Source organism: Henckelia pumila, chromosome 1 (assembly GCF_033568475.1).
Source record: "Henckelia pumila isolate YLH828 chromosome 1, ASM3356847v2, whole genome shotgun sequence".
NCBI classification, from domain to species: Eukaryota; Viridiplantae; Streptophyta; class Magnoliopsida; order Lamiales; family Gesneriaceae; genus Henckelia; species Henckelia pumila.
Window position 1 is genome coordinate 36,071,037 of NC_133120.1, and position 12,953 is coordinate 36,083,989.

The following is a 12,953-nucleotide window of genomic DNA, read 5'->3' on the forward strand; positions in this document are numbered from 1 at the left end:
GATCAGTTACCTTTGATCAAATTTGCCTACAATAACAGTTATCATCGCAGTATTGATATGACACCTTTTGAGGAATTGTATGGTCGACGATGTCGTACTCCGATATTTTGGGATGAGATAAGAGAACGGCAAGTTCAAGATACCGAGTTGGTGCAGCAGATTGTAGACAAGGTAGATTTGATCAAGAGGATGATTAAAGCTGCTCAAGATAGACAAGAAAGTTATGTGAATATTTATCGCAGGCCACTTCAGTTCGATCCTGGTGAATATGTGTTCTTGTGAGTGTCTCCTTTCAGGAAGGTGATGAGGTTTGGTCTGAAAGGAATGTTGTCTCCCCGTTTCATTGGGCCTTTCCAGATACTGGAGAAGATTGGAGATGTTGCATATCGTTTGGTATTACCCCCATATATTTCCAGTATACATGATGTTTTTCACGTGTCGTTACTTCGACAGTACATAGTTGATGAATATCATGTTATCCAGCCTACTGATGTTCAACTAGAGTCAGATTTTTTGTATGTTGAACGACCACTCCATATCCTAGACAGGAAGGAGAAAGTTCTGCAGAATAAGACTATACCACTTGTAATGGTACAGTGGTAGCGGCGAGGCGTCAGAGAAGCAACTTGGGAAACGGAGAGCCGTGTGCGAGCAGAATATCATGAGTTTTTTGCTTTCTACTTTTGATTACCAACAGTTGTTGTAATAAAACAAGGTTTGATGTTTCATATTGTTATCTTGATTTGTCTTTACATTTATTTTGCGAACAAAATGTCTAAAGGTGGTGAGAATGTAGTAACCCACATTTTCATTTTAAGATAATAATATGTTAAACATGATTAAGGGTTAGAAATTAACCAATTCCTGGGCTTAATTGGACTTGAGAATTTTGAATTGGGCTTCCAATTTTTAGGCCAGTTTGGACGGCCCAAAGAGGACTTCGGACGATCCGAACTCAGTAGTTCGGGGGCTCCAAGAAGGCTTGTTGACTTCGGAGTGAAGGCGCGTTTGGACGACCCGAACCCACGATAGGATGGTCTGAACTCCCTTATTCCAAGTAGGCAGGATTACTCGGCCATGAATTTTGACAAGTGTCGGACTATGAACACTTCGGACGATCCGAAGTGGCGATCGGACGGTCTGAACTCGACGTGTTTTGCATCCAGGCATTGAGGTGGATCAGACAATCCAAAATCGAGTTCGGAGGATCCGAACTTGACCGGTAATTTTGCCTATAAATAGGGGTATTTAGATTCAAATATGATTATGAATTTCGAGATTCCTTCTTAATTATATAGTGTGAGATATACACATGAGGGTCCTATCGGTTATCATAGAAGTTTTGGAATAACCAAGGTGTGGTTATAGTCATTCGGGACTAGCGACTCCAAAGGGCTTACTGACGACGAAGGTATGGTCTGAGAATCTATTTAAGTTTTGGGAGTATTTATTAGCTTAGTTATGACTTATAGAACTTGTGTAGTGATACGATGAACTTTTGAATATATACTTGGAACTTATGATTACTATATTTGAACTAGCCTAGAGGTACGTGCACATTGACTGAGATTACCAGCGAGTATACATGTTTATGTGTTGCATTTACTTGGCATTATTATATGGCATGATATATGATTTACCGCTTTCCATATTCATATGTCATGTGCATATACACATTGAGCCTATACCTTGTTATACCTGATTATAGAGCCGCTCAGCTCTATACTTGTTAGTCTGTCACTGAGAGTACCGCGACGGCGAGGACATGTATGTCTGACTACTCTGGTGTAGTAGACGAGTGTGGTTGTACCCAGAGGTTGATCCACGAGGTTACATCACTCATGTGACGCCTGTACTGAGCATGACTTATCAGATGACCCCTTACCAATCATCACGGTTGCAAGCATTATATACATATGTTTACTTATGTTTATGTACTGGGCGTTAGCGCTCACGTCCTAGTTTTTATCTTGGACATCCCATTCCACGGGGCAGGTCGCAGGATGGACAGAGTCGGTAGTTCGAGGCAAGACTAGGGAGCAGGAGCCTACAGGGGATATATTAAACAACAGGATTTCGATATATCTGTATAATGTTTACTTTAAGTTATTTTGATATGGTTGTATCACTACAGTATTAAGCCTTGAAACTTTTGTATTAAGTTGATATGTAAATTATGGGTTATGTTTCCGCATGTTTTTCTCTTTTTAGTATTTATGCTTTAATTAAGTTTAATGCATGCCATAGTTTCCAGTTAGTAGGTGATTCAATGCTGGGTCACTACAACTAGTCTCCATAGATTGCAGCACAGCGCCCATATTGGCCACATGCGTCTCCAAGCTATGAAGCGAAGACTCAGTTCTCGTTATCCTCTTGCTAGATTCCTGCACAAAATTACTAACAACATCCTCCAAAGATGGTTTACCTTCACCCTTATTTGTATTGTACCCCGGAGGAGGATTCAACAAATTTTTATTGTTAGCTGTTGTGAAAATTCTCGCAAGAGTACGAGTGTCATGTTTTAATATAGTGAATAAATCAGATATCGATCCCATAGGGAGTAAAATTAAAATATTTAGTACATGTAATTAAAATAGTCTAAACTTTATCTAGAAAATCAAACTTTGAGAATTTTGCAGAAAAATAAAATAATTAGATGATTTAAAAGCACGCACACAACTTTCAAATGAATATCAATCAGAGAAAAATGGTCTAGAGGCATAGATTTCACCTGGTTTCAACAACAATCAATCCTAATTAATTAATCTTCATGAATTTCAGTCAATTAATAGCCAAGAACACTTAAGTTTATTATTTCCCTCTCCCGAGCAACAAATAATGTTTATCAACTACAATTCAATTCCAATATCCCTATTAAGAATTTATCGCAGTGATCTATCACAAAATAATGTTCTTGTTAAAAGCTCTGTTAAAATTAACAGTGTATTTTCCAATGGTCCTATTCAAAATCCTCTCTCCCAAGCAATGATTCAAATAAATGTAACAAATCAATTATTGATCAGATAATTAAAAAGACAATCAATTCTAGAAAAAAACAATTAATATAGAAAAAACTCAATTCAATAAAATCAAAAATTCATGAAAGTGTCTACACCAGGTTCCATCCGACCTCTAGACTCTAAAAATTAGTTCATAATAAAATTCTTAATAAAACAATAATTCATAAATCCAAACATATTCAGAATAAAATAAAAGATAGAAAAACAATCTGTCGTCGACGTCGTGTCCGGTCTATCGAACCCTGTCTTCGTTCTTCAAGTAAAACCCAGAAATTCTTCTTCAAAAATCTCACGATCCAATCCTCTAAAAATATTTCTCTCTAATGTATACGTAATTGTGTTATGGCCGCTCTCCTCTTCTGATGGAATTAAATTCCCTTTTATATCGTGTGAAAAAGCCCATCCAAAAAACCCATAAAATACTTGCCCGAAATAATTAAAACATTCCAAACAGCAACGGGGCGGGCGCGCTAGGGACGGCGCGGGCGCGCCTCAATCTCGCTGATTTAATTCCCAGAGTTTCCACGACACTACGCGATAGCTTTTTCTTTAGCGCTAAAAAGAACAGCTGATCTTTAGGCCCAATAAAAAAAGCCCAATTAGCTTCTCCTCTTGTCTGATCGTTCTTTTCTTTTCCTTTTATTCTTCTTTTCTTTTTTATTCTTCTTTTCTCTTTAGAAATTCTCATTTTTTTCTTCTTTTCTAAATAATTTAATAATTCTCTGTAAGCACAAAAACAACAAAACACCCACATAAATCTGCTCGAAACAAACATTTAACAATTAAAATCATAACTAAATTAAGTGTATAAAATACATATATCAAATACCCCCAAACTTAGACTTTTGCTAGTCCCGAGCAAAACTATTAAAAACAATAAATTCCAAAAACTACCACTACCCAACAACCAACAAGAATAACAAAAAAAGTATTATGGAGCAACGGCATCAGCAATGATTTCAAAGAATTTTCAAATCCAATCATATCACATCCAACTAACACTTGAAAATTTCAGCCAATAACAAAATAACCGCATAAACTCACAATCTCCGCAACTCAAGTTCAAAACACCATTATCCAAGTTCAATTCAAACATTCATAGATCATGAGGACTTTTCAAGGTAGCATAGGGTCAAATTATAGGAATATAAATAAAAAAAACACTCACAAATAGGTAAATGCAAAGAATTGAGCTGCTAGGGACCATTAATGCATGGAATTTCTGCTGAACAAGATAGTTCGTACATGGTGTATGAGATTGTTGGTTGCTGATGCAATCACACATGGATGAGTGCAGATGGTATGCTTAATGGCACACGGAATAGGGTTGTAGATTTGCGCATCTGTGCATAGTTGATGCTCTGGTGGTATTTTTTTTGCATGGAGAGGAAACAGCTGGTAGCTCGAGTATGCTGTGTTCATTAGCGTGATTGCACATGGAGAGGAAACAGCTAGGAGCGCGATAGCGCTTAGAGATGCGCAGATTAGGAATCCTCGGTGCCTGGGTGCTGTGCGAATGCGCTGAGAGTAGCGCGATTTGGGAGCGCCTTTGCTCTTGGTGTTGCGCGCTTGGAGAGTGCGATAGCGCATGAGGCCGCGCTAATGGAAAGAAACTGGTAGCGCGATAGCGCTTAGGTAGCAGCTCTTGGGCTTGCGCGATAGCGCTGTTCGTTGCGCGGATGTGATGCGCGATAGCGCTTGTTGTTGCACTGTTTGTAAATCAGTGAAACAAATGGGAGGCGCGGGTGCTCGATTAGAGTGGCGCTGGCGCACCTATTGCTCGCAAATTTCTTCAGGGCATGGCGCGGGCGCTCAATGTAATGGGGCGGGCGCGCCTCTTGCTCGAATTTGAGTTTTCTGGAGTCTGAAAAATTTTGAAAATTAAGAAAAATTTTGCTCAAAAATTGAAAATAAAAAATACTTAAAAACTTCTAAATAAAAAAATATAAATTAAACTGAAAATAAAAGCAAATAAAAGAAAATGCTTGGGTTGCCACCCAAGTAGCGTTTTGTTTAAAGTCATCAGCCTGACTTTGACCGGTGTTAGATCTTCCCTTACTCTTTTACTCGCCAAATAAATTCCACGAACCGCCTTTTAAATTTTGCTTTCTTCTTCTTCGCGGTTTTCTTTGTCGATAAATTTGGCGCTTTACACTTGGATTCCACCTCAATATCGGCTCTTGGACAGCTCTCCAACTTCACAACCGGTTCAATTAAGCACAATCCTTCAATGGGTGGAGTGGGTGCTTTCGTGAATAAGTTGAAGACCACTCGTTCTTACTCCACACATATTGATAATTCACCCTTCTTGACATCTATTTTGGCATCAGCAGTAGCCAAAAACGGGCGTCCAAAAATCAGCGGAGAACCATGATTCGCTTCAATATCCAAGATCACGAAATCCGCTGGGAAGATAAATTTATTTACCTTGACTAGAACATCTTCAACATTTCCTAGTGGATATGTAATGCTCCGATCCGCCAATTGCAATGAAATCTTAGTCGATTTCATGTCTCCCAACTCCAAGGCCCTGTAAATAGATAATGGCATTAAGTTAATACTGGCCCCTAAATCACAAAGTGCATTATTAAAATGAGAACCACCAATAGAACAAGGAATAGTAAAACTCCCTGGATCCTTAAGCTTTTGTGGCATCTTCTTTTGAAGCACCGCACTGCACTCTTCATTCAAATTCACCACCTCGTTCTCTAGTAGTCTCCTTTTCTTGGACATCATCTACTTGATGAATTTTGCATAATTTGGCATTTGCTCCAAAGCATTAGCAAAGGGGATGTTGATGTGAATTTTCTTGAAAATCTTCAAAAATTTGGATAACTTCTCATCCAATGCTTTCTTCTTGAACCTCTGTTGGTAGGGAAGTGGAAGCTTGTACATCGGCTTCGGCTCAGTTTTAAGCTCCTTCTCTTCAACTTTCTTCTCAAATTTCTCCTCTTCAATAGCAGGTTCTTGGACACCAACTTCTTTTCCACTCCTCAACTCTATAGCATTGCACTGCTCCTTGGGATTTACCTCAGTGTTTCTTGGAAACTGGCCTCTGTTATTATCCTTCAGTGCGATTGCCAACTGCCCAATGCTAGTCTCCATGGATTGAAGTACAGCACCCATGTTGGCCATGTGAGTCTCCAAGCTATCAAGGTGAGACTCAGTTCTCGCCATCCTCTTACCTGATTCCTGCACAAAAGTACTAACCACATCTTTCAAAGAAGGCTTACCCTCATCCTTGTTTGTATTGAACCTCGGAGGATTCAACACATTTTTGTTGTTAGCATAAGAAAAATTTTCATGATTTCGCAAGCAAAGATGATAAGTATTAGGGACAGGGTTACCTCTGTATGCTCCATAACCTCGGTAGCCATTAGGATTGATATAATTAACTTCTTCTGGGGTATATGATCCTTCAATTCCAGTTGAATCTTCAACATGAATCTTATTCAAAGAAGCTACCTATGTAGTCAGTGTAGATATTTGAGCAGTGATGGATGTGAGAGGGTCCAGTGCATACACTCACTACAAGAAATTTGGTAATAGACTACACAAAAAAGACTACGGTTTTTAATAAAGTATTTTTACAATTAACTACGATTTTTACAGAAATCGTAGTTAATGGGCATTTTTTTAAAATATACGTCTACAATTTTATAAAAACCGTTGTTTTTTGTGTTCTACAACTACGGTTTTTAAAAACCGTAGTCTATGAGCGTTTTTTTTTTAATAAATATACTATGGTTATTTGGAACCGTAGTCTATGAGCATTTTTTTTAATAAATAGACTACGGTTTTTTGGAACCGTAGTATATGAGCGTTTTTTTTAAATAAATAGACTAAGGTTTTTTGGAACCGTAGTCTATGGGCCTTTTTATTTTGTTAAGGAGAACCATTTTGTACGGCGATTGAAATCTTTCACAGCTCGCATGCCCTAATCGACACATTCATCGTCTTCTTTCTCCCTTTGTTGTAATCGATCGATTACAGCCCTTTCAATTCTAAGTTTCTCCCCCTTAGTTGTAATCGATTCTAAGAATTAATCTCAGTCATTTTCCATCGCTTTTCCTAAATCGATTCTAAGTTTCTGCATATAACCCTGAGATTTCCTCCGCCGTGCAGAAAATGGGGAAAACCCATCAGTCCCAGCTGCAGCAACAGGGGAATATACCCGGCCACGACGCGAAAGAGCTTCACATGTTCGTATGGAGCTCAAGCGCTTCGCCTGTGTCCGAAGGCCGCGGAGCAGGTGGCTTGCACGTGTTCGGAGGGCAGGATTTCGGTGCTTCCGAGAAGTCCGGGAGATCTGAACACGGAGCCAAGGAAATCAAGTTGTTGGTCTCCGATAACCCTCAGAATGGGGAGACTAAAGGTGGTTTATTTTTACAGTCAAATCCATTGTCGTGAACTGAGCTGTTTTGTTAATCTTCTGTTACCAAGATGTTTGATTAATTGCATTTGTGGGATTTTTTTACACTTCAGGCGTTCCTCCAACCGGGCACTTCGGTGGGGAAGACTTCAGCTTCAACGGCGGAGGCAGAGACAACGACGACAGAGAGAAAGACGTCCCCCAGGGCTTTCGAAACTCGGGGGAAGCTCCGCCACCGAGCTCGACCCGAGAACCGCCGGAGGCGTGAAATCTCTCCCCCCGACAAGTGTCATGACTCGCCTAATCTTGATCATGGTTTGGCGTAAACTTATCCGCAAGCCCAACACTTATTCCAGCCTCATTGGTCTCATCTAGTCCCTCGTCTCCTTCAGGTAAGTTCATTCGATCACGAGGGGTTTAACATTCAAATTCCATACATAAAAAGACTCGTGATTGGTTAACAAATACGAGGATGTTTCTGAGGTTGGACGTTCTTTTTTTTTGAAATCTTGTAATGCTAAAATGATAACAGATCGTGCCATATGGCATCTTTATGGCTTTTGGATTTTGGCCTTTCAGAACTTTTTGATAATAGTTTCTGCATCTAAACGGGTGGTATGCTTGCAGCTTGGTCGAAGGAGAAATTTTCTTCCCTATCCTACCGACTGTTAAACCATATTTTTTCAATGTGTTCTGAGGTGATAAGCGCTGAATCTATGCTGCCAATTGTGTTTTATTTTGTGGGATTCATTGAGCTTATGGTTTATATTCTTGCAAGTGAATCAAAAGTTTTCCATATCTTTAGTGGTTATGTACCTGGAGTTCTCTGAATACTTTTACCCATTAATTTGGATTATAGATTTGTAGTGGTCACCTTATCCTTGATTCTCTCCTTTACTGTTTTCAATTTCCATTCCCATTCCGTTTTGTAAATAATCCAAATTTTTATCAGTTAAATTAAATAGGAGTAAAACTGTCCCAAGTCTTTGAGGCATCAAATCTACATATTTACGGACCTGGGTGCTTTAATATCAATTCATTGATAAATCTAAAACATGTTGGTCATTGGTTTATTATCCGATCTTGAAACAGGTCCAAAGGAATTTACACAAGTCTTTTACAGTCTTCAGAGCTGGAGGGTTAGTCTCAACTCCCTTGTATATCTGCAATTTGATACTTTCCTTAAATTTAAAAATGTGCTTAACTGATTGGTTCCTCATATTCTTCAGGCTATTTTTGAGAGATTTGATAGGGACAGGAGTGGCAGGATCGACTCAAATGAATTGAGAGAAGCACTTCTTAGCCTCAAATTCTCGGTGTCGCCCACAGTTCTGGAGTTATTGGTTTCAAAATTTGACAAAAGTGGTGGGAAAAACAAGGCCATTGAATATGAAAATTTCATCACTTACACACTACATATTCATTTTTTACATACCATATACCCAGAATACAACAATAATGCTTACTAAGTTTCATGCCTTCGATTTTCCATTTTTCCTTGGCCAGGTGCTGTCTCACTGTTAAGGGACTGACTGAAAAATTCAAGGATAAGGATACCTCGTTTTTTGGTTCAGCCACTTTTACATACGAAGCCTTCATGTTAACTGTTTTGCCTTTCCTCATTGCATAGGCTGTTGTGCTTCATGCCGCCGCGGTGCTTCTCAAGATCAATATGGATTGGGATTGGTTCATTCCATTAACCACTTCGGATTATCCGGTTTTGACTCAGGATGGTACCCAATATTTATGCAGGTTTCAAGTTTTCATATAGTAATAGTAATTGTACTGGCACACATTTTATGCAAGATTCTGAAAACATTCAAATGATATACGTAGAGGTATGATATTCTGGGCGTCCTTGGATATGTTTTCTTGAGCAGAGTATTTGTGTGAATGCTCCTGCACTTGATTTCTTTAAGTTTCAGGGTCATATAGCCAACGTGAAATTCCAGGGTGGTTGGCCCTGCGTGAACAAAGCATGGATTGATCTCTGTTGTCCCACCGCGTGCAGAGAACAGATAGAATGTATGAAAAGTGTCTCGGAAATTTTCATCGATTCGACAGCTTAGGAATGTTAAATCCCTCTCCCTATCATTGAGGACAATCGAGGTATATACATTTATATTGACGTGCTTATAAGGTCTAAGAGAGGTGAAAGCTATATATAGTTAAAATAATGGATTACTGTAATAGCCCGTACCCTAATTGAGTAATTAAAGAATTAATGCTAATTAATTGAATTGGGTATCGGACGGATCGGAAGCTCCGAAGGCACGATCGGAAGCTCCGAACAGGATCAGAAGCTCCGATGAGCGATCGGAGGCACCGATGTTATTACGTCAGGCATGACGTGTGGTTGGATCAAAAGCTCCGATCACCCCTATCCGGAGTCAACAAGTGATATTTTGACATGTGGCATATCAGGATCTTCGGAAGCTCCGATGGCAGGATCGGACGTTCCGATCGAGGTTCGGACGTTCCGATCAAGGATCGAAAGTTCCGATCGTTGTCTATAAATAGAAGGCCGAGGCTTCACTTTCATTTGCCAATTTCGAGTTCTCCTTTCCTTTCTAGTCCTTTTGGAGCTGTTCTAGTCTTTTCAGGCTTGGTCCGGAGGTCGGCGAGGCGTTTGATAGTCGTAGCGGAGTTGTGCCCAAGTTCGGGAGGCATCGACATCAAAGGGCTAACGACGGACGAAGGTATAGCTTTTGCTTCCTATAAATATTTAGGAGTATGCAATAGCTTAGTTAAGGCTTTTAGAGCACTTTAATGATAGTAGTATCATTTGGCAGTGTGGAGCAGACTATAAGCGTGGACCTAGAGTTGGTAGAGCTTGCACTGTTTTGAGGTACGAAAGTACTGTTCGAGATATCCTGACTGAGTATGCATGTATTATGTGACTACATGATTTATATGCCATGATATTATGCTGCATTCATCTGCATCTTGCTGTATCTCTTTCGAGATGTCTGTTAGTAGGGTTGTACCCTATCCTGTTAGTGGATGGACTTCCATCGATTTGGGTCCGGCGTATCCACGGTTATCTCGGTATGGGAGCCACCTCCTGAAGAGACGGCACAGCGTGCTACATACCAGGGCCCGGTCTGTCTCTGTTATCTGATCCTTGACCTCGAGTCTATAGGGAGTTCACTTTGCATGCATGTATACTCATACTCTCGCACTGAGCGTTTTATGCTCACGTCTCGTACTCTGTATTTTCTGGACACCCTATTCCATGGGGCAGGTTTGCGTTTAGACGAGGAGGGTGGATCCAGGAGGGGCTAGTCAGCGGTTGGCCGGCTGGAGCTTCGCTTAGGTTTTATTACTGTTGTTTGGGTTTATACAGCTATTCGATTTGGTTGTATATTATTGGATAAATTACAGATTCCTTTACTTGGGATTGTATAATGTTTATGGTTTCCGCAGTTTTATTCTGATATATGTTTCATTAAGTTAATTGCATGCCTAAGTTCTGTTTAGTAGGTGATCCGGGTAAGGGTCACTACAATTACAGAGTTGTGGTTTCTTTTTGTGCTCTGTGATCAGCTTGATTGTGTAGTCTTTGTTTCTTTAAAGCCTATAACTTATATGCATAAAACAGATTACGGGATTTGTTTTTAAGATCTTGTAGCTTTATTACTTAATAACACCAATATGCAAGTAAAAAAAAGTCTTAATCTACCAAATACTACAATTTTAAAATCATGTTATAACCTCAGGTGACTCGTCCAAGAGTTTTAGGTGTTTAATTTTAAAATAATATGTAAGAATTTTTAAGTTGTTAAAGTAGTTTATAAACTCGAAAGTTTAGCTCAACCATTTCTATATTGCACAAAAGACACATAATTGCATTTCTATTTGTGCTCAGGTTATGTCTGCAAGTCCTTGTTTGCAACCATTTATGTTCGAGAATTTGAGGTTCTTAAGATTCACAGCCGAGGAAAAATATGGAGAGATGACCATACCAATCAACAAAGTTATGCAGCTAACTAAGAGTGCCACCTCTGATACTTTGGTGTTTGATGGTTCTAAGGTATTGTTTTTGTCCATGAAACTTTTGTTTTGAAAAGTATTTCTATAGGCAAAATCAGCAAGACAAGATTGGCTATGATGTGTCAAGTATATTATATTATATTGTACAAGATTGACGGACGTTCGCCTTGTAGTCGATCATTGGACACAGGAATAGAGAAATATATTCCTTGAAGAGAACAAAGGGCTATGTCAATTCGTAACATAACAAGCAAGAGAGATAACTTGACAGGATCAAGGCCACATATCATGATCATAACGAGGAAAGAAACACGTGTCTTGACCAATCATGGGGAAGTCTCTCCAATAGCAAGGGAGCTAGGTTTCGAGCTGGTTTTAGCAGAGCCAAAAAGATTAGGAATTTAGGACTATTTTTACTCTATTTTTTAGTGTGTATAGGATTCAAATTTTCAATTTTGAGTAATTTACAATACTGAAAAATTGTATATTAAATTCTATTTTCAAATTTCAAATTCTAAGGAATTTATAATACTGGAAATTGTAATTTTTTTTTGTTTTATACATAAAAAAAGACAAGAGTGAAAAACCGTTGTGAAAGGGGTCTTTAAAACCGTTGTTAAAGGCTATGTAGTTAAAAGTGTAATAGAAAAGACTACGGTTAAAAACCGTAGTCTATGACCGCACTTTTAACTACATGGCTATTAGCTACGATGTTAAACCCCCAATTAACTACCTTTTTCACCGTAGTCTTTCAGCATATTTGTTGTAGTGACTCCAGCTGGCTTCTTTACTCCCATACGCTCATATGGCCATTGAAAACTGTTGATCGTCATCTGTTCCAGCATATCATAGGCCTGTAAATGGTCCTTTGCAAATATAGTACCACCAGCCGCAGAATCCACATTCATCCTCGTAGGCGCATTCAGTCCATTGTAAAACCACTCGGTCTGTTCCCAATCTGCAAAATTGTGGTTAGGACAATGTCTAAGTAATTCTTTGTACCTTTCCCACGCCTTGTATAGTTGTTCAGTGTCCATCTGCCGGAAGGTTTTGATCTCTATCTTCAACTGGGTGGACTTGGCAGGTGGAAAATATTTAGCAAGAAATTTTTCTGCCATCCCCTCCCAAGTAGAGACGCTTCCAAGCGGCAGTGACTGCAACAAACTTCTGGCTTGATCCCTGAGAGAAAACGGAAACAAGTGTAAACGAATAATATCCTCAGACACACCATAAATTTTTACCGTATCGGTTATCTCCAAGAAAATGCATAGATGTAGGTGAGGATCAGCAGTGGCGCTCCCATTAAATTGGTTCTATTGAACCATGTTGATCAAGGCCGGCTTTAGCTCAAAATTGTTTGCATTGATGGTTCCTCGAGCGATTCTAGAATACTGAGTCTGGATCGTCGGCCGGAAGTGATCTCTGATAGGCACCAGGGGAGCTTGATTGACGTTCTCTTCAGACATGCTCTCAATTTCTTCTCTTCTAATTCTTCTTAAAGCAAGTGCAATTCGTTCGATCTCCGGATCAAAAAGTAGAGAATTCGCACTTTGAGATCGTCGCATAGA

At 39.3% G+C, this 12,953-nt stretch overlaps 1 protein-coding gene and 1 long non-coding RNA gene across 4 annotated transcripts; both read left to right on the forward strand.

Moving 5' to 3' along the window:
- Positions 1 to 6,955: 6,955 nt before the first annotated feature.
- Positions 6,956 to 9,035, forward strand: LOC140876012 (calcium-binding protein CBP-like). Of its 3 annotated transcripts, XM_073279850.1 has the most exons (5): positions 6,956 to 7,395; positions 7,506 to 7,784; positions 8,485 to 8,531; positions 8,622 to 8,757; positions 8,899 to 9,035. In XM_073279850.1, exons 1-2 carry the CDS (start codon positions 7,149 to 7,151, stop codon positions 7,658 to 7,660), a joined length of 402 nt encoding a protein of 133 aa, XP_073135951.1. In that variant the 5' UTR covers positions 6,956 to 7,148; the 3' UTR covers positions 7,661 to 7,784; positions 8,485 to 8,531; positions 8,622 to 8,757; positions 8,899 to 9,035. The 3 variants fall into 3 exon arrangements, with proteins under 3 accessions (XP_073135951.1, XP_073135950.1, XP_073135953.1); XM_073279849.1 differs by lacking the exons at positions 8,622 to 8,757; positions 8,899 to 9,035 and adding an exon at positions 8,020 to 8,090; XM_073279852.1 differs by lacking the exons at positions 6,956 to 7,395; positions 7,506 to 7,784 and having other exon boundaries at positions 8,160 to 8,531; positions 8,622 to 8,794; positions 8,896 to 9,022.
- A 180-nt stretch (positions 9,036 to 9,215) lies between these two features.
- Positions 9,216 to 11,725, forward strand: LOC140890132 (uncharacterized). Its single transcript, XR_012152175.1, has 3 exons — positions 9,216 to 9,501; positions 11,261 to 11,425; positions 11,559 to 11,725. It is a non-coding gene; the product is annotated as an uncharacterized lncRNA (long non-coding RNA).
- The last annotated feature ends 1,228 nt before the right edge of the window (positions 11,726 to 12,953 follow it).